At 38.1% G+C, this 20,583-nt stretch overlaps 1 protein-coding gene and 1 long non-coding RNA gene across 2 annotated transcripts; one reads left to right on the top strand and one right to left on the bottom strand.

The window, feature by feature from the left end:
- Window positions 1-145: 145 nt before the first annotated feature.
- LOC121942474 lies at window positions 146-20,500 on the top strand. Its single transcript, XR_006105812.1, has 3 exons — window positions 146-205; window positions 8,530-8,653; window positions 20,454-20,500. It is a non-coding gene; the product is annotated as an uncharacterized LOC121942474 (long non-coding RNA).
- On the bottom strand, window positions 11,979-17,185 carry klf1 (Kruppel-like factor 1 (erythroid)). The gene is made up of 3 exons (XM_042485692.1): window positions 16,980-17,185; window positions 13,396-14,254; window positions 11,979-12,168 (listed from the first exon to the last, which is right to left on the bottom strand). The coding sequence occupies exons 1-3, from the start codon at window positions 17,052-17,054 to the stop codon at window positions 11,993-11,995; spliced, it is 1,110 nt and encodes a 369-aa protein (XP_042341626.1). The 5' UTR covers window positions 17,055-17,185; the 3' UTR covers window positions 11,979-11,992.
- Window positions 20,501-20,583: the final 83 nt, after the last annotated feature.

Here is a 20,583-nt window from a genome sequence, read left to right as displayed (position 1 = left end):
CATGAGTTCAAGGTTTGTTTCTCTACAAACACATATAGAATTATTCTTTTATTTCAGTCACAACATTAGATTATCAGACACATATGTCAAAATAGACATGTGAGTATGTGTTACGTCACTTAATCGGTGTATGTTCTCTGTTTTCAGAGACTGTTGGCTTCGCTGTTGAACAACAAAAGATGCTCAGCACTGTTTTACTGCACCGGTGAGTTAATATCTAAATTTTATAATCCTGTTTTGTAGATGATGGATATAAAGTGCTGCACAGTGAGTCACTTGAATGCCAGTTGATAGTGTAAATGGAAAAGAAAATTGTTACGTAATATAGAGAGAGAGCGTATGAGGACTGTGCAGCGCTGGAAGTTCAGTTGAGGTGAGGTCGCACAGAAAAAAGGAACATTGTTCCATGAGCGATCTGCTGGTCACTGATACTTCCTCACTGCACATGGAAGTGCTTCACACAGGACTCTCTGTCTCTGTGTCAACCTCACCAGCTTCTCCAAAACAAGGCAACTGATAACTTCTCACTCTTGGATTTACACAGGACCTGTTAGTAACAACAGTGTCACTATTGACCTGCTTCTGCGACCTTCACAGTTCAGTTTGAGCATATTGGTGCAGGTCTATAACACACAGTGGTGTACACAGACTCTGAGACTGTTTGGGGTGAAATTTAGTAGAGAGAAAACTGTACTGCTGTCCTGAGGTTTAGCTGAATGTACTGCCAACAAATTAGATTAAAAGAAACATTTTGACTTAAGTTCCTGCCGACTGTTTTCAAGGTTACCTCTTTTCGGAAAGTATTTTCCCAGAAATGTTAGCAGCTGCATGGGGCATGGGGCTACACTGCAAAAAATATCCATCTTACTTCATGGCTGAGATTATTTCATCTGTTTCTACAGAAAATCAACTTTGGCCACAATGAAATCTCATTGTCTTGATACAAGATTTGACTTTAGAAACATTTTTCCAGGATGCGCTTCTCAAAGGTTCCCAAACATGACTGCGAGTTTACAAACACACCAACATGCTCACAGTACTGTAACAATACAAACATGTTGAAGGTTTGCAGGTATAATGTTTACCACATTCACAATCTCCGTTCAGGAAGTTTTGGAATGACTTTCATATTTGCATGTTAAACAAAGTAGAACTGAAGTTGATGAGAAACCAAAACGCTGAACAAATTAAAATGTTGTCCTTATGGTGGCACGAGATGAAAAGTTAGATTGCCAAAGTTTGTACAAGTCATCAAGAACGTGAATGTCTATAACGTCACTAAATTGAATCTGAATCAATCCAACTCTGGTTGAGACATTTCACTAAAAAATGTGTGAATACACGAGAATTTACTAGTGATGCTAGGGGCAAATGAAAACTTATTTTCTGCCAATCATGAAAGTCTGAATGAAATTTAATGACAATCCATCCAATAGTTGAGACATAGTGGCCGAGTGGTAGGCAGTATATCGTATATAATATAGGTGTCACAGCCTGTTCCACGTGCTACATGGTGAACATCGAGGATAAATTGTTACTTTTTTTTTAAGCCACTAGCATTTTGTTTCTCTCTCTCTCTCTCTCTTCAACAGCTCTCAGCCTCTCACAGACACACAGACACAAAGCAGGACTTTTGCAGAGCTCCAGACCGTAAATATTTAGTCGCATTTTTCAACCATGTGACACCACTGTGACTTGCAAGTACTATTAATATATGAACTGGAGAGCTGTTAGTTTGTTTCCAGCATACGGTGAATCAATCATCATGTTTAACAGTAACAGTGTAACTTAATGAGTGGTAGTAGTGGCAGTGTGAGCAGTTGAGGTGTGTGTTTGTATTTGTGTTTGTGTTTTTCACATTTAACAACCACAGAACACCAGTGCAACTTGGAAATATTAGTGAAATATGAACTGGATAGCTGTTTGTTTGTTGCTCGCTCACAGTGAATGAATCCTCACTGTTAAAGGCGTTGCAGTATCTGTTAAACTGTCAGACTGGAACCTCTGAATTCATTTTTGATTTTCGAGGGGTTTTATCAACAGCTTTAGATCAAAATGCCTCTGGACACAATTGGACAGACTTGATGACTCAATGAGTCACTAAAAAACACTCACATTTAGTAGCTAAAGGGCTGCTGGAAACACAGTGATTACTTGTTAAAAAACAGCTAGTTTTGTTGTTTGTTGGTTTTTAACAGTGGTCTGCAGCCTGGCAGGCACCTCACCTAGGTAACACGCTATCCACCGTCCCCTCCACGTCCCACTGACAAAAGCAACGTTCAAATGGAACTAGTAAGCTTGTGTTAATGATATGGGAAGTCGCGTACACGATGTCGTGAATTCTGAGCTCTCAGAAAATGTCCACTTGGACATGCAGAGAGCTGGGCATTCATATGGAGTCTTCTCGTGAACACAGTAAACACGACCACATTTGAACCCAGCGTTAGTCAGCTCATATATTGCGTCACCTTAGAAATGTTGATAGAATGTGTGAAATGTACAAATGCAACATATTGTGGTTTGCTGAAATGTACAATGCTGGGAAAATTGATTTAAAATGTTTGTTACGAGTTCAAGGATGCACTCAGTTGGTTACGATAAGAAACGCAGTACCGCAACATTTTAATTCACATAATCCTTCATGCCTATGTGAAGCTTCATTGCAAAACAAAGGCAGAAAGTATTTGACTGCCTGAGTGTAGAGCAGACACTGGCCTTGTTTGACTTTGTGTGCGTGCCCAAGTTCAAATCAGGAGAATCGGCTCTCTCCCCCGCCCTCCCTCTGTCTCTCTCTCTACTTTTTACATCCCTCGTTCCACTTGGACTCGCAGTCCCTCTTGACAGTCTCGGCACTGCAGCAGCTTTCACCACTCTAATCCTCATCCTGCTTTTGGACATCAGGCCAAGATTCCCATTTTGTGAGGTTATGTAATCGCAAACAAACAGTGCGGTCAATAAATCCACACACATTTATAGTGAAATGTGTTAAATTAGCTGAGGCAAGACTGACCTCAGAGCGAGAACCGACGTTTGTTCTGCTGGACGAGTTATTTGGATATTCTTACCTCTCCTGCTGCATGAAGGGCCGTCAGTGTTTTATTGAACTTTATAGTAACAGAAGTTTATGTAATTTTATTTTATTGCAGTAGCTACTTTATTTTTAACTGTAGTTTATTTACTAATTTTTATATTTTAGTAGTTTACCATAGTTTAGAGGAGATTTCAAAATATCGAGATATATTGTGTGTAGTGATGTAGCCTAAAAATATCATGATATTACTTTAAAGCCATAACACCCAGCCATATTTGTACTTATTTGTATGTGGCGGATACTAGGGATGAGTGAGTATACCGTTAACTATATCCGGATCCAAATGAATGGAGTTTTAAACTGGAAGTCGGTGAGAATTAAACAGAAAATGGGTGGTGTCTGACCGAAAGTTGTTATTTTAAACCTGAAATTGATTTGGGTTGATCAGAAGTCGCTATATTTATTATTTATTGAAAAGCTATTTTACAGGATTGAGCTTCAAATATTCTTTCTTTTTTACAAGAGTGAGAGATTGAGTGAGAGTGAGGGTAAGACAAAAGGTTAACTTTCCTTCTGAAGTATCAATACCAGCAAAATTTGTAAAACATATGGACACATATGGATGAGATGCGGCTCTGTATCATTATACCCTGCACAAAAACTAATTCGAAATTTCTTCTTTAAAAAAAAAAAAATGACTTGACTTGACTGTAGCAGACTTGTTTACACTTCAAGTTTCAACAACGCTGTGTTTAATGTGTGGTTAGGTTAAGGCACAAAAAACACCTGGTTATGGCTAAGAAAAGATCATGCTTTGGCTTAAAAAACATGGTTTTGGTGGCGCAGTCCCGGCTAGAGACACAGCGTTGTCTTGTTAAAAAAAACTGCCTTTTGTGGCACTGTATCTGCTGGAAACAGATATGCTGGTGGCCAAAAAGCAGCTGGAAAGTAGAACAATGACCTGCTAAAAAATGCAATCTCATTGCTTGCTGGTCTCAAAACAGTGGCCTGCAGCTTGGCAGATGTTTCGCCCTGTAGGTGCCAAGCCCCGCCATCTCCTAATCATAAAGTCAGCTCATACTGGATGGATCCATACTGTGAATAGAAATCTCAGATTGACAGCTAGAATCAGTGCAGTCCTGAAGTAGCAGGGTTTAATAATGCAGGGGAAATCCATTTACAGATGCTCACTTGAGAGGCAGAGCTCCTGAAATATTAACGCTACGATATATTGTACAGTGACTGTCTGAGTGTGGGTTTCCCTGTGGCTGTGTGTGCGCGCTGAAGTTTGTTTGGTGAACTGAAGTTGCTCTGCTGTGACAAAGATGCCCCCACTTCTTCTCAGTGACAGTGTTGTTCTGCTGTGTTCACACACACACACACACACACACACACATACACAAAGGATGTTACAGTGTGTCTGCGCCTGCTGGAGGATAAACAATACTATGTTTGTGGGAAGTTGAATGACAGTGTTTGCACTGAATGGACTATGTTCAGTTAGCTGAAACTGTTTTTAGCATTTTTATGTCCATGATCGCTGTAGGTGTTTAAATATTGAGTCTTAATATCATTTGGTTTGTATGCAGTTATGCAAATCACTTTTTTAAAGGTTCAGTGTGTAGGATTTAGGGGGATATATGGCAGATGTTGAACATATAGAATATGCATGTTTTCTTTAGTGTAAAATTACCTGAAAATAAGAATTGTTGTGTTTTTATTAACTTAGATTGAGCCGTTTATATCTGCATAGGGGGCAGGACCTCATCTATGGAGATGACCATGTCATGTTTCTACAGTAGCTCAGACAGGACAAACCAAACACTGGCTTTAGATAGAGTTGGGTTTTCGATTTGGCCACTATAGTTAGCAGCCCCTCTGCAACAAGAGTGTCATAAAAACACTTTTTTTATGTGAAACTGCTCTACTCAGTGTTTTTCTTGGTTTTAACCACCGGCGTCTGTTTGTTTTGGAGAGGGAAAGACCTCTGCGTTTAATTCTGCTCCTGGTAAAACCCTAAAATAATGACCTCAGAAGGAATTCTGACCAGGAGAAGTTTCAGCATGTTGCAATCTGCAGCCCTCACTGCTAGATGACAATAAATCCTTATAAATCTGTTCCTCAGACATGACCGTATACTCTCTGCACTGTGCACAGAAAAGTCATACTCATCTGTATTTCTCTGTACAGAGAAAGGGACTTTAAAGGAGTATTTCAGCCCCCAAATGATCATTTGTATATTAGCTCAGTGTTGCTTTGAATTGGTGAAGAAAGCTTTGTCTTTCTGGCACGTCTCCACGGTGAACAGAGAATCAAAAAAAGCAGAAAATTCTTGATGAATTGCAATCAAAGCAGACTGTGTTTAATGGCAGCAAAAGTATATCAAAACATCAGTTAACAAACTCTCATAAAAACCTCATTTCTCCAGTTGACACAGTTTTGAGTTTTTTCAATTTTTCTTATGTTTACTTTTAGTTTTTTGTTTCATAGGCTAATTGAAGCTTGGATATTAAATAAATGAAGTTCAAATTGCACTTGTTTTCTGTTGTCAGATGATTTATATGTTTACTTTAAATTTATTTTTTTAAGTACTCGAGTACTCTTTATCACTTTATTGCAAGCTCTTGAATATGGAGGCTACTTAAAATGATTATGATTATATAGTTTTGATATTGTTAAATGCATTCTCTTGACTTTTAAACATCAAGAATTTTCTTGGTTTTGGATTCTTCGGTTACCATTAAGGCATAAAAGAAAAACAAAGTCTTCTTTCCAGATTCAACGTAACAGGGGGAGAGTAACTGATACACACAGGCTCATTTTGGGTCTAAAGTATTCCTTGAGTTACTCATCTTTACCCCAAAAACCCTCTTTCAGCTGCTTAACGTTCAAGTTATTGTTTTGTTTTTCCATGTTGATGAAACATGGTTCTCCCAACTGAATATGTGGGTTGCAGGGAGAAAGAAAATATGGTGATCTCTCTCGTGGAAAATGATGAAGTAATGTTGTTTTGAGTTGTTTATATGAACAATTTTCCATCTTGCGGTGAGGATTTACAAACAATGAAGCATACAAATCTACAAAGCAGTTGTCATGTGCTGAAATAAACCCAGTGCATAAGTACACATTGTATTGTTGGAATTGTTTATGGCATTCAGATTGTAACCCTTGAACTGGTCAAAAACATCATAATGACAGTTTTCACCTTTGACCCAGTTAGCCGCTCAGATAAAAGGGAAACAAAAACATTTCATAGCTTAATATTTAACGTCTTGTTCATGCTTCAGTGCTTGTTTTGCAAATAGTTGACGGTTGAGTGTTGCCATGAATGCATAATGCCTGCATATTACATTCTCTGGAAGTATTACATAATGTTAACAGGGAAGGAGGAACTAGAAAGTGGAAGCAGAATGTGTTTAAGAGTTTCATTGTTTATTTTCGGGGCACACCAGGTCAGTTCTCCTGCCTCTCTGTCCTCGCATCAACTTTAAATCCCAAATCATTTACCCACAAATGCTCCACTAAAATAACCTCGCACTGCAAACGGAGCCTCATAACTATCTCTAACCTGTCAGTGAGGGGTTGTGGATTTATGAAGTGTAATGTCTTGTTATGTGAGCGCAGTCTCAGTGGATAACAGATTATTAATGGCCAGGGAGTATATCTGCTGCACTATAATTATCAGCATTACCTCATGCGTGTATATTTGGCAGGGAGCTGGGCACTAATGTGATGGTGATGTGCGTGTGCAGTGCAAGCTTGCTTCCCTTCTTGTCTGATTTCGTGCCATCTTGGATGATGGGATTTAAGAGGCCAATCATAGCCCTGACAGTGCACCAAAGAGGAGACGTGTTCCAAGATTAATCGCTGCACCTCCAAATCAGTGCTTATACTTGTCTGCCTTTGGGCCAAGTAGGAATAGATAGATAAATCCTATTAAACCATTAAACCTGTTACAATCCTTAAAAAGATATTGCTGTAAAACCTGTTAAAAGATTCTCAAAGGGCAGACCAGTCACCACAAAAAATGTTGTACCACAAGTATGTTATATTTATACGTTTCATATGTATCATATCGTTTCAGAGGGGATGTAGTATATGAGCTGACTTTGTCATTGGGAGGTAGAGGGGATGGTAGATGGTGCACCGTGTCACCCAGAGGAGATGAGATCACTGCAAACCACTGAGACCAACAAACACCTAAACCAGCTGACTTTAGCAAGTATTTGATGCTTTTGCAGCAGCTGTTTGGGGGGGGGGCTTTTTTGCCTTAAATAGGTATGACAAGTTGCTGTTTTTCCACCACGGATTGTGCCGTGAAAAGCAGTTGTTTTTTGCAGAAACATCCCTGCATTTCCATGTGGGATTGCAATTGTGAAAATAAGGTAACATGATCTTTTCCGAACCATTGCGAAGTGTACCCAAATCTTTCCACACCTCAAACACAGAGCTGCGGAAAAAAATAAGTTCCAACAAATCTGCATGATATTTAATTAATTAATCAAATTTATCTCTAGTTTGCAGAAATGTAGAATGCCATTTTTTGGATTGGGTTGAAAAGGGCTACTCCAAAAATTCAGTGCACTTCCATAGAGTTAGGAGACTTAACTTCCGACCACAGAAAGCTCCTCCCAGAGTCACAGAAGACATTATACAACTGATTTTACAGGCTGAGTCCTCATGATGAGGAATGAATGCAATGTGTAAAATTTGTGACAAATACTTCAAACTACAAACAAACTGCCCTCTATTTTATTCACCTTGAAGTAATGGTAATGTTGTCAGCAAAATGTCAACTTAAAATGCAATGAGATGCATTACATTTTTGGGATTTTGTTGTATTTTATTGGTGCTATACCAAAACACGTGACATGCTGCAATGTTTCACCTGACATGTTTTGTTCAACTGAAACAACTCTGTTAATAAAGATATTACAGTTTAAAAAACCTTTTTTTATTCCAACTTTGTTTACAAGTTCATGCAAATTCATTTCTACATTCATAGTGCTTAATTACATACAGCTTAACTATATTTTGAATAGCTTGCTGATAGTTCAACTACATACACATTTGCATAGTGATCCATGCAGTCAAATTACTTCTTTTGACATTTTTTGTGTAGCTGACTAGTGAAACTACAAACAACTCTGCCCATAGCTTGAAAGGGACATAGAAAAAATCTATGGTTGGAAAAAAAAAGGACTTTATGAGATTTTGCAGAACTTTGAACTGTGAATAACTGGATATTTTTTGCAATAAACTCAATTGATTAGATTTTTTTTGTGTTATATTTTGTAAAAACTTCATACCACATGTATTTTTTTTATCTTCTTTGCTTACAAAGTAGTTTAAACCTTTATTAAGCAGCTTTAGTGAACCAAACTACATTCCTCCCCTGGGTTACTTTGCTGTAGTTCAGCTCTTCCTGTGTGAAGTTGGTAGCTTGCAAAGTTATGCTTTTAAAATAGCTTCTCTAACACTGTGTGTTTGCTTTTCAGTGTTTGTCTTTCCTGAGGGTGTGTGCATGTCAGTGCAAGTGTTCATCAGCGAGAGAGCTAGAGAGAGAGGGAGCTCCGTAATGTGATGACGATCTCCATCATCTGACATAATCAGGATGATTCAGTGAGTACCGAGTTACATAAACAGATTCTAACCTCACCCAGATTAGAAACACTGCAGACACAACTGCCAGCAGCCTGCTGATACAAGCCTGCAGGCAGGAGGGCTGATGTTATAACAGAGGGCTGCCACCCAAAGGACAAAGGCTGACACTGCATCTGAGAATTAATGAATTGCTTTATGCAAGATAGATTTATCTTTGAGTAAAGCACTTAAAATGTTGAGTCAGAAAAATCATGGTTAGTGTAATGGTGTAATTATTAAGATCAGCCGTCTGATTTAATCATGTCACACTCGGAGACAGTTTTACAGCATTAGAGCTCTTTATTAGAATGATGACACTGAAAACAATAATTAAAAGACACAAAGCACCCTTTTTTGAATAAAAAACACTGTACAATAATATAGTATCTTCTGTTGATATAAAAGATTATGTTAATAAATATGTTGCTTGCATTTTTAGATTATCTAACAACTCAGAATAATGCTGACTATTTACAGTTTAAATTTCAGCTTGACGCAAGAGACAAAAGCATATATATGTTTTTTCTTAAATTAAAAATCCCCAAAAAGACAAACATAAAGTTTTCAGACAAAAATGCAAAACCCTGTTTATTTACACTCAATATCACAAATAACTAAAGTTATAACGGAAATCTGACAAAAATTTCAGACCATCTACAGCTGAGCATCTTTTTTAAGCAATCATGACCATGAGATCCTACAAGATATGCCACTGTGTATTGTATTATAACCCGTATTACACACATTTTTTGATAGGTCTTCTGTTAGTGTTAACGTTTGCTGTCGACATTCCCACAGTGTGCACAGTGTAGGTCTACAGCCCAGTCACCAGTAGCAAATGTTGGCATTGTAACTTTCTGCAAACCACAAATGTTACATTTGCAAGTTTCATATGGATGAATGTTTCTGAAGTGATGCAGTATACGAGCTGACTTTGTCACTGAAAGGTGGAGGGGATGGTAGATGTCGTGACGCTAGGTGAGACTTAGATGAGTCAACTGTCAAAGTGCAGACCACAGTTCCAGACCAACAGACAACAAAACCAGTTGTGATGCAACGAATCATTGCTATTTTCAGTGGCTTTTTAGGCACAGATGTTGGATGTTTTGTAGTGACCCGTCACTGTTTTGCAGCGGCTTTTTTAAGGCACAAACAGTGTTTGTTTTTTTACAGAGACTTCACTGCTTTTCTAGCTGTGATTGTGTGCCACAAACTGGGATTTAAGCACATTATCTTTTCTTACCATAACCAAATCACCTAATCACCTATTAACCAAAGCGTTGTTAATACATAAAGTGTCAGTGTATTTGCTACATAATATTGTGGAAATGCAAGCTTTCCATGGTTTGCAGAATTGTACGTTGCCAACAGTTTTTCCAGTGATAGGTCATCTAAGTTGCCCTTATTGCTGAAAGCGTGCTAACTTTACATTCTGAGAGTGCATTTGTACTGGTCCTCTGTGAGTGTGTGTGTGTGTGTGTGTGTGTGTGTGTGTGTGTGTGTGTGTGTTAGGGTTAGGGTTAGACACGTCCCACCACCTCACTGTGAAAGTCTGAGTCATCAAGGTTATGTCTTAATGATGACCTAGTGGTCAGTTTGAATTCATGTCATCTAAGCTGAAACCTAGACTTCCACATTAAAGGGCCACATACATCCCTGGAGATGTGCGGGTGCCCCTGTTTCAGCTAAGTCTTGGAGAGTCCATTGGTGTCTGATGGACTACAAATTTGAAAATGAAAAGAATCTGAGGATTTGGAGGAAGAAAGAGTGAGCTAACCAGACCTCTCTCCTCACTTGTATTTGAGGCTAGAGGCTGAGGCTCAACGCTACATTAGCTGCTATTAGAAAAACACCAGAAACTCCAACAGAACTGTCAGTGGCCAAATTGCATTATGGGTAATGTAGGTGCCACGATATCTCTGGTTTTCCTCACAGACTGTATAAAAGAAGCGGACGTAGTCTCCAGGTCTGAGAAGTGAAGCCAATGTGCAAGTGCCTGAAACCTGCATTATGTCTTTTGGCCAGCAGGGGGCGACTCCACTGTTCACAAATACAGGTCCCTAAAAAAATGACCCTACTTCTCACTTGATTTTTGACCTCAGTTTTAGATCTCAATCACTAGTTGCAAGTCTCCTTCAATACAGCATGATGTTCCATGTTTTCCAAGTCGTCACCATTAACTGTATATAAAGATGGACAACACGACATCTCCCCAAAAGTGTAGCTTTTCAATCTGGATCACCCCCTGCTGTCTGACTGCAGTATAGGTCATAAAACCCGCCCCTCCATGTCAGTGAATGGGACATAGGCCAAACTAAAAACTCAAAGTACACACCAAATACATCTTTCCCAAAGATGGTTTCTGTCGCTGAAGGTAGTTCTCATCACCCTCATGTTTGTTCAAGTGATTGGTTGTATAAGTTCAGTTATAATGAATTATTCAGTTCAAAAAAAGGAGATTTTCTGCCATGATTGACAGCTGTGTCAGCCAATCCTTGCATTCACATTCAGTGAGACTGCTTGCGAGATCGCAACAGCGCAGACTCCCAATGATGTCACCAGCGCAAGACGGCTGTGGCCACATGCAAAAGATTTCACTTAAGCGTTGCAGGGGTAAGCAGGGACCCGTCGTCCATCTTTATATACAGTCTTTGGTTGGCACATCTGAATATGGTTACTTCTGGGTCCAAAAAACAAGGTGGCGACCATCAAAACGCCAAACTCGAGGCTTCTGCATGGGAGTCCACATACCAAAAGGGGACATCAGGTTGGCTGCGTCCACTTCTTTTTTTACAGTCTGTGGTTCTGCCATATCTTTTTAAACTTTCCATCAGTTGAGTACTCTTTAAAATGCTGTTGATTAAGCATTTATGACCTGATGGTCACATTTTAAGCAGTGGATATCACACATTTCTTTGGAAAAAAAGAGAACTTCGTGTCGAAAGCTTCTGAATTAGATTTATCTCATCTGTCTTTTGAAAAATATCAAATAGACATTAAAAAAATCATATAACTCCTTGAAGCATTATGTACACAATACTTTGTGATGCCATGCTACTACTGATTGTGTTGTCAGCTGTCATGGCATTAGTCTCCATGTGGGCATCTATTTTTAATCAGATAAGTTCAGATTTCAAATTAATAACAAGAAAATGTTCAGTTAATATCTGAGCTCACTGAGTCCCACATTCACCTGTTCATTCAGTGTACAGATTTGGGTCACAAATAGTTAATTCAAATTTTAAAGAAAATCCAAATCATCCTAAGTTTTTTACCTTTTAATTTTGTTTAAGTGGAGGTGGTTTGTGTGTTTGAGCATCAGTTGTGTCTCTTCATGTGCAGAGCCAGGTGGTCAGAGCGGGAGAAGGCCCTTTGACATAGCAGACACTCGTACGGTTTCTGGCCCGTGTGCTTGCGGAAGTGACGCGTCAGCTCGTCCGAGCGTGCAAATTTCCAGCTGCAGCCCTCCCATGAACAGTGGTAAGGCTTTTCCCCTGAAAAGTAAACAATAACACAGATGGTAAATTACCGGCAAATACAATAAATCATATATTGAGACTAAAGAGCTGCACAATATATTGCTTTTTTTTAGATTATCATCGTGATGTCAACTAGTTGATTTATTGGTACCTTTTGTGTTCATTTCATTTGTCCAATTTGTGCAATAGAAGAATGCTGAAAGTAATATTTTATTTTAATTCAACAAGCAATTTGTAGTATTGTAGCAGGACACAGAAAGCAGTAGAAAGGCAGATCAGAGTACACTTTGTACGTCGCTTTGGATAAAAGCGTCTGCTAAATGAAATTGTAGAATTGTAGAATTGTAAAGGGTGACTTGGCATATTTCAACCTGGACCCTATTTCCAATTTTTTGTGTCTTAGTGATTAATCAGAAGAACATTTTTTTAAAAATTGGTCCAGTATTGAGAGAAGTCAGGCAGCCATAAAGGTGCAAAGGGCTGCAGTGTTGTTTTTTTCATATAATATTACATATAATATATTACATATTATTATTCTAAGTGTGTGACCACATTATGGAAAGGATCCCTACAGAGATAGACCTCTCTGTTAAGCAGCAAAATCGTTTTTGTTTAAGCAGAAACAGTCCCAAAATTGATATTATCAACACACCAAACTACATTTAACTTAACAGTAATTTTGTCATCTTAAAACACACTTCATTCAGAGTTGAAGAAGCTAAAATAAAACCTCACAAAAGCCATCTGAGCTCTTCTGTCCCCTGTTCCAACAACCACCAACTCCCCCAGTTAGATGTAAAAATATGCTGGCTTTGTACTTAAATTAGTGGGGTTTTTTTAACTATGTTTGGTGTGTTTCTCAGTAGGGATCCTTTCCATAATGTTCTCAGACACTCACAGTTTTGAGCATATCAGTGACAAAAACAAGCACATCTAGTGGACTAAAATCTACAGTGCTCATGTTTTGGCTGGAATTGCATTTCCCAGCTGCCGGCTGCAGTGATCTCGCTTTATACTGGAATATTAAAAAAAAAGGTAATTGTTTGTATTCATCACTTTGACATTAAAACATGGAAAAATAGGTTTGAGGTTTAAAAAAACACCAAAGTTACCTTTTAATATCTGTTTATCATAAGTAATATTGCAATATTCATCATTATCATGTTTTGCTCGTATCGTGCGGCCCTAATTGAGACTAGCTGTGACAGACTTTGTTTCTGTGGTGGAGTCCGAGGCGTTTACCTGTGTGTGTGCGGAGGTGAGCCTTGAGGTGTGAACTCTTGGTGTAGGTCTTGCTGCAGCCCGGGTATTCACAGCTATGGATGGCGGGCCTCTTTTTCCCCGTCGCCCTCCGACCGCGCTTCCCCTCCACCCCACCAGGGGGCAGCTGTGGTCCTACCAGCAGGGGCTGCTGGTGGAGGGTCAGATGACCGGTGGCCTGGCTGTGAGTGTAGTCAGAGTACAAGTTGGCGTTGTGGTTGAAGTGTGGCACGTAGCTGTAGTGTCGAGGGTCAGGGGTCACAGCTTGAGTTGGTATGAACCTGCTGTCGGTGAAGGCCACCATGGAGGGGTGCTGCTGGGGATAGTAATGGTTAAAGTCCCATGGTGAGACTTTGGTGAGGTTGCCTCTGTTGTGCCTCTCCACACTGCCTCCTTGATGGAAGCCGAACTGATCTACATGAGGTAGACTGGGAAATGAAGTCCGACTTGCTTGTTCGTCATTATAACCATGGTGGTACAGCTCTGGCTGGACTGACGTTGTGGTTTCAGCCGGCGCCAGGAGCTCGGCCATGAGGCAGCCAGCGTTCACCTGCAGGTGCTCCTGTCCTGCTCGATCCTTAAACGTGGCCGCCTCTTGGTAAGCTGTGCTTGGGTCTAACTGTGGGAGCTGTTGATCGTTGTTGTCCAGACAGGGGTTGAGGTCGGGCGATGGGCTGCTCCAGTCAGACAGCAGGAAGTCAATGTCCCAGGATCCTCTGCTGTCATCATCCAGGAGCTCCTCTGCCATTTGCTGAGAGACCTGCAGCTGCTCGGAGCTGTTTGGTGACAGTTTGTTGCTGAGAGAGTCCAGAGGGAGAGAGTTGTCCTCAGACTTCCACACCTACATGGTGTTAAAAGAGTTGAAAAGTAATGATCACAGAGGAAAACATCCTGGAAAAACAAGATCCTGCACTTTGCTTTTGCATTTAATGATATTTCACGATTGTTTTAAAGTCTGTCTTAAAACAATAGTCAAAGTAGGGATGTCAGCTTTGGTGAATTTTGCTTTTGGTAGGCCAACACCCATTAGCCAAAACCAGCAGTTTCCTTTAGTCCGGCGGTCCATGGCGGCAGTGAGCCTTATTGCTTCATTTCAAAGCACTTTGCATTTAGAGGTGAAATTTTTATCTTTTGCAATATAAATATTTCGACTTTTATTTGATCTTTTGTTGGCTTTGCAGTCAGAGAGCCGGACAGCCGCGTTAACATTTGGAAACATTATCACCGCCGAACCTCCGGTGTTCGCTTGCAGTGTCGGTCATTTGGCGTTTACAGCCAGTGTTAGCTATGCAGCTCCTACCAGACCCAGCTGATCATCGACATGATCAAAAATATTTCCTGCAGTTAACTGATGAACTGTTAACCAACGACAGTGTCAACATAGTCCACATGTACACTGAAAGCATTACTGGTTGCTGAAATTATTCCTTACGTCCATTCAATACAGCCTCTGAGAAATACGTGAAATGAACACGACCCCTGAACAATGCAGTACTTGGTGGTGGGCACAAAATGCATTAAAATTAGGTGTTGGCAACACAAAAATAATGCCAGTGCAAAGTCTGAAACTTGGACTGTTTGTAAGAAACATGCTATTAATGGTTATGAAATGATCGCAGTTTGATTAGGTTTAGGGAAAGAAAAACACTTTAAGATTTGGAAAACAATCATGATTTTGTTTAAAATAACTACGTTAAAGACTTAATTGACATAATTTACAAACTTTGCGAAGTTTCTAAAGTTCATAAAGTCACATAAATACTTTGACTTTTGGTTTCAAACAGGACACAAAAGGCTGTCTCTTGATTAGAAGTTTGTTTGGTCTACCTGCCACCCCTTCCACCTGTCCCACGCAAACTCTCTCACTCTTTAATTTGTGTGTCCACCACGACAAAATATCAGTCCCTGTCAGTATGCACTTTTAACACATTTCATGCCAACCCTCATGTAATGCAATAGGAGAGCTCATGTCCATTTCATGCATTTCTATGAGATGAGTCTAATCTATACTGTTTATTAAGAGATCCCAAAATCTACAGTCCATTTGGGTTAAAACATATTTCAGAGATCATCTGAAGCTGATTCGAGGCTTTAGCAGACTTTGTTAATGACTCAATCATCACCTGTTTATCTTACAAATTTTCTTTTTAGTACAAAATTTCAGCCTTGTGTCACAGTTGCTCCACTGCAGCAGGGAAACGCTGTCGGTGGGAATTTTCATAAAAACTTAATTTGTCCCCATCATTTACAGTATAAACACAAAAGAAAGGAGAAAGATTGCGGCCAGGATGGACAGCACAGTCACCCAAAACTCTTTCACTGCACATATCGGCACGTCAGGTAGACTTGAAACTAGTGTTGTCAAAAATATTGATTTATTGCTACTCATCAATTCTGAATATTTAAAACGGTTCCAATAGTCACTTTCTGCAGCATCGATAAAGCACTACCAGCCGGGCTTTCTCACTCTTTTATTGTTAGTTTACTAGTCTTTTAGCTGTTCTCCAGAGTTCTCACAAATCCTAAAAAAGTCTTAAAATGTCTTCAATTCATAAATCTATAAATAAGGCTTTAATTGGTATAAAATGTCTTAAATTAATCCTTCAAATGTCTTAAAAATGCTTAGACACTGTAGGTAGGATATTAGGATTTTTTTTTCTGATGTTGCATCTAAAAATCTCAATTTTTTAAAGATACCGACTTTAATGCCATGCAAACAGGATAGAGGTGCAAACAACACCTCTATACATTTACAGCATCCCATCAGATGAAAAATGCTTCTTTTAAGAAATGTATACATATATGATTACTTTTTGTCATTGTTTGCCTCGTGTTGCTCACTAGAAAGTTTGAAAGATTTCAGCATTTGACATCTAACTCATCTAATGACATCAAATTATTCAGCTTGACCAAAAAAAGTCATCAAATCCAAAGTTATTGATGTCAGTTCATTTTTTTTTTCAGTTCCATTTCAGGTGGTGTAAAAAAAAAGTCTTAAAAAGTCTTAAATCTTACCCTGATTCTCTGCCACAAACCAAGAAAATAAAAGAGCTTGTCATGTTTTAGTCTTGTTATATTTATGTTTATTTTCATAAAAATTTCAAAAAGTTATACCCTTAAATAAATATTTTCCCTTAGATTTAAAAATGGAGTTAAATATCAGTATTTTCAAGGTATTTATCGAAGTTAGAAATTCCAGTATCATGAAAACACTATTTAATAAAATGTCAACCTGTCCTTAAAAATATGAACTGAATCAGCCTACACGACGCTAACATTTCACCTCCTCAGACCTTTTTCCGATTATTAGTCACATTGCACTTTTTTACGTAACATTAGCAGATGATTTGTCTGAAGCAACTTGCAATTAGTGCAATTAACCTCCACAGTTGTCTCCAGTTAAACAAGACGAAATACAAGTTCAGCATTATAGTGCTGACTGACACGTTTGTCAGTAAATAAATCAGAATTTATCAGTGTAATGTACAAATAATGAGCACAATGATAAAGACTTAAAATAAAAAATCTGTTCCTGTGTATAAATCACAAGTAAACTTTATACTTACTTTCATATTGACGCTGGATTGATTGAGGCTGGAGAAGGAGCTGAAGGAAGGGAGCACAGCCTGTGTAACAGCCATCAAGCACTTTGATATGAAGCCAAATGTCAGTGGTAGTGACAAAAGTCAATTTTTTTTTTTTTTTTTTTGCTTTTTATTCTTTACATGACCGTCTTCAGCCCAGCTAACAGAAAGTCAAACCCCAGCTCACCAGGCCACTCATCCCAGTTACAGTCCGCTCAGTGCTAACGGGCCGCAGAGACGGGTTGTTAAAGCTGCCTCCTTTTCTCCATTCCTCCCCTGCTATCTCTCGCTCCTCTCTCTTGTCTATCTCTGTCAGCTGCAGGTCCAACTTCAAATCTCTAGTTTTCATGTAGCTTTGGACCGTTAGGAGGTGGAGCGTAAACGTGAGTTACTTTGCTGGCCGCTGCTTTTTTTTTTTTTTTTTTAATTTCTTAAATTGTTCATTTACAATCACTAAGAAACTATCAAACCACAACTCACCGTATTCCTGTTCTTTAGGACTCTTCTTCATTCTCATATCCAGAACAATAATTAACTCTGTGAAACCTGAATAAATTGGTTAGATTTCTTTTGAAAACACGGGGAAAAGGCAATGGTAAGGAATATCTCACAAATTGTAAGAAATTTATAAAAAGTGACAAAAAATACTTAAAATTTTATTTTTTACAAAGAAGAGAGCGTTATTAGAAAATAATTAAAAAAAAAATAGGGAAAAACCTCCAGAAAGCTATATATATTATTATTATATTTTTCTATTAAAAGTATATTATCAATCATGTCACAATTTTTTTTTTAATTTTCAGCATTTTTTTAAAGACCATTTTCTTGTTTGTATGTGTTCTTTACTCTTTTTTATTGATTTTTTTCTTAGATATTTTTCTTGTAACTTTGTTTTTACTCATTTTTTTTGTTAATTTTTAGGCCATGTGTTGTTAAGTTGCTCGTTGCCTTCTCCCCATGTTTTTGAAATAAATCAAACCAATTTGCTCAGGTTTCAAAGGGTTAAATAGATGTGATGGTAATGCTAAGATTAAAGCCACAATCATCTTTTCTTTTTTTTTCCTTTTTTTTAAATGGTCAACCACAGGTTTTTAAAAAAACAATAACAAATACTCTGTTTCCCAGCTGTTTTGGTAAATACACATCAAGACAAAATCAAGTGCTTTAGGGAAATAAATAAACAAGAAGAAGAAATAAAAAGAAAACATCAAGTTCCAAGTCAGTTTCCATTTAATTTCTCATCAAGACAGCCATCTCTCTTATCTGAGATATTATTTTTGTCATTTTTCTTTTACTGTCTCAAAGTCGAGCTTTAACCAGTTATATCCCAAATAAAGAAAAAGTCATTTAGGAAAGTATTTTCTCAGCCGTAGCTGTAATGTCGTAATAGAAAATCACATAATAATGATGATTCAAACAATAATTGTGTTTTATATTGAATAAATTATAAATAAGATTGGTTTGTTTCTAATGTCATCAGTTTAACATATTTTCTGCAGAGAATAAACACAAAACAATCAGCAGTTCAGTTACAGTCCCATAAAAAAAGTTTCCCAAATTCAGCTTCATCCTGTACGGTTTTCCCTCAGACTCTCGGACCTAAACTAAACCGAACAACTTTTTCTGAGACAAATCAAGGAGGACGTGTTTCGCCCATTTTTATGTAAAATAAATGTAATCAGGGTGACTTTTTTTGTAATTCCTTGACGATTAAACAGGAAATGAATAGCTTAAGTCCAACTGAAGATGGAAGAATAAAAAAACGTATCAGGATACTGCAACGATTTATCACAATAAAAACTACAAAAATTAAAAGAAGTCATCTTAACAAATGAAATTAAATTGAACTATTATTCATGCCACTTAAATATGTACTAGAAGTTTAAAAAAAATGCTGCAAATTTAGCCCTCGACTGCAGAGTAGCTCACAGCTCTCTGTGTTATTTTTCATTCACAAGTTAACTTTGCTATCAGATGTCTGGCCTCTGTGCTCTGTGGCAGAGCGTGCTTTACGAGATAGAGTGTGTTGGTGCATGTGCAGTGAAGTGTGTGCACATTTCATTTAAATATGGTGTGTGAACCACGAATAATAACATGTTTTATTATTTATAATGTTCCATTACAAAGAGATCTGAGTAGAACTGTGTACGATCTTTTATTACAGACATTTAATAAAATATAAGTAAATAATAGTAAACCCTTGAACAGGTTAGTTTAGCTCATAAACAAACACACCAACAAGTTATACAGCTCGTTATTTAGTTTTTAAGTCTGAAATTTAAACTTCATCCCCCTTTTTTAGCTAAAACGTCTAATAGTTTTAACACACTCCACACACACATGTGCAGGTCGGTGTGAGGACATGTAGCTCTGACTTCTGAGAAGACCTGTGTGTGAAAGGTGATTATTTTCGAGCTGCTGTTTATCTGCAGACGTGGGGCAGAGGCAGTCTGCTGTCGTCTCACAGATAAAGACCTCCTGGCTGCTGCTGATCGCTGATGACGAGCCCACCGCTGATAAAGACTCTCTCTGACTGAACACTGTGCTGGCAGCCTCTTTACACTTTACATGAGTTCATCAATAGTTTGTTTGTTTGCGAGAGTTTATTTCCAAACCCTTAGAGACACTTTCTGAATTTGTGCGAGTATGATGTTATGAAACAGACAAACTAGGCAAGTTTTTTTATATACCGAATTTCAGCAACAAGGCAATTCAAAGTGCAAAAGAAACACAAAAGACATCTGAATGCAAATAAAACTTTTTTTAAAGGGCCAGAGAATTGAAAATGAGCTAAAAAATACTGATAGGTATAAAATGGAAAAAGTTGTAGTGCAGTGGAAGAAATGAGTGAGTATTCAGTTTAATTAAAGGGAAAGAGAAATGTCTTCAGTCTTGATTTAAAAGAACTTGGAGTTGCAGCAGACTTGCAGTTTTTTTGGAGTTTGCTACAGAAATGTGGTGCATAAAAACTAAACGCTGCTTCCTCGATCAGTCTGGACACTGAGGACACAAAGCAGCAGAATACTGAAACAGGAGGTCATAAACAAAAGAGGACAACACAAGTGATATGTTTAGTTATACGTTACTATATAATTTAAACGTTTAGAAATACCAAACAAAGATGTACCCTAAAATACTTGAAAAACATGAAATAACTGAGATTGTTAGGTTATGCCTGCAAAACCTCCAACTTTAATATGAGGGACCTGGGTCAGTTTTCTTTACACAGAAAATTAATATCTATTAATTTGGTAGTCCCTTTTGGGTAAGCCATGTGATATGAATTTATAATGAGCATTGTGCTGTAAGTAAAGGAAAACATTACAGTAGTATTAATTACATTAAATTGAAAGAAGTCTTTATTTATTTATTTATTTATACTTTAATTTCACATGATCAATATTAACTGATGGAAAGTGTCAACACTAACAAAACGATCTCTTTGTCTCCATCTAGTGGTCTGATGCTGTCCACGCGCCTCTGGGTTCAGAAGAATTCTACATGAAAAAAATTAAAGAAAAATAAACGAACTTCACAATTATTATGTGTTTAAGTGTGTGTATTTAAGTGTTTATGTCAGTGTAAC

Source organism: Plectropomus leopardus, chromosome 4, assembly GCF_008729295.1.
Source record: "Plectropomus leopardus isolate mb chromosome 4, YSFRI_Pleo_2.0, whole genome shotgun sequence".
NCBI classification, from domain to species: domain Eukaryota; kingdom Metazoa; phylum Chordata; class Actinopteri; order Perciformes; family Serranidae; genus Plectropomus; species Plectropomus leopardus.
The sequence above is the reverse complement of the archived record's forward strand: the minus strand, read 5'-3'. Positions and strand labels throughout refer to the sequence as shown.

Bases quoted from the DNA above. Each gene is read 5' to 3' on its own strand.
- klf1 (XM_042485692.1), bottom strand. From the start codon at position 17,054: ATGGCTGTTACACAGGCTGTGCTCCCTTCCTTCAGCTCCTTCTCCAGC. The intron at 14,255-16,979 runs GTAAGTATAAAG...AACACCATGTAG, and splicing joins AATCCAGCGTCAATATGAAA to GTGTGGAAGTCTGAGGACAA. The intron at 12,169-13,395 runs GTAAACGCCTCG...TTTACTTTTCAG, and splicing joins TCACCTCCGCACACACACAG to GGGAAAAGCCTTACCACTGT.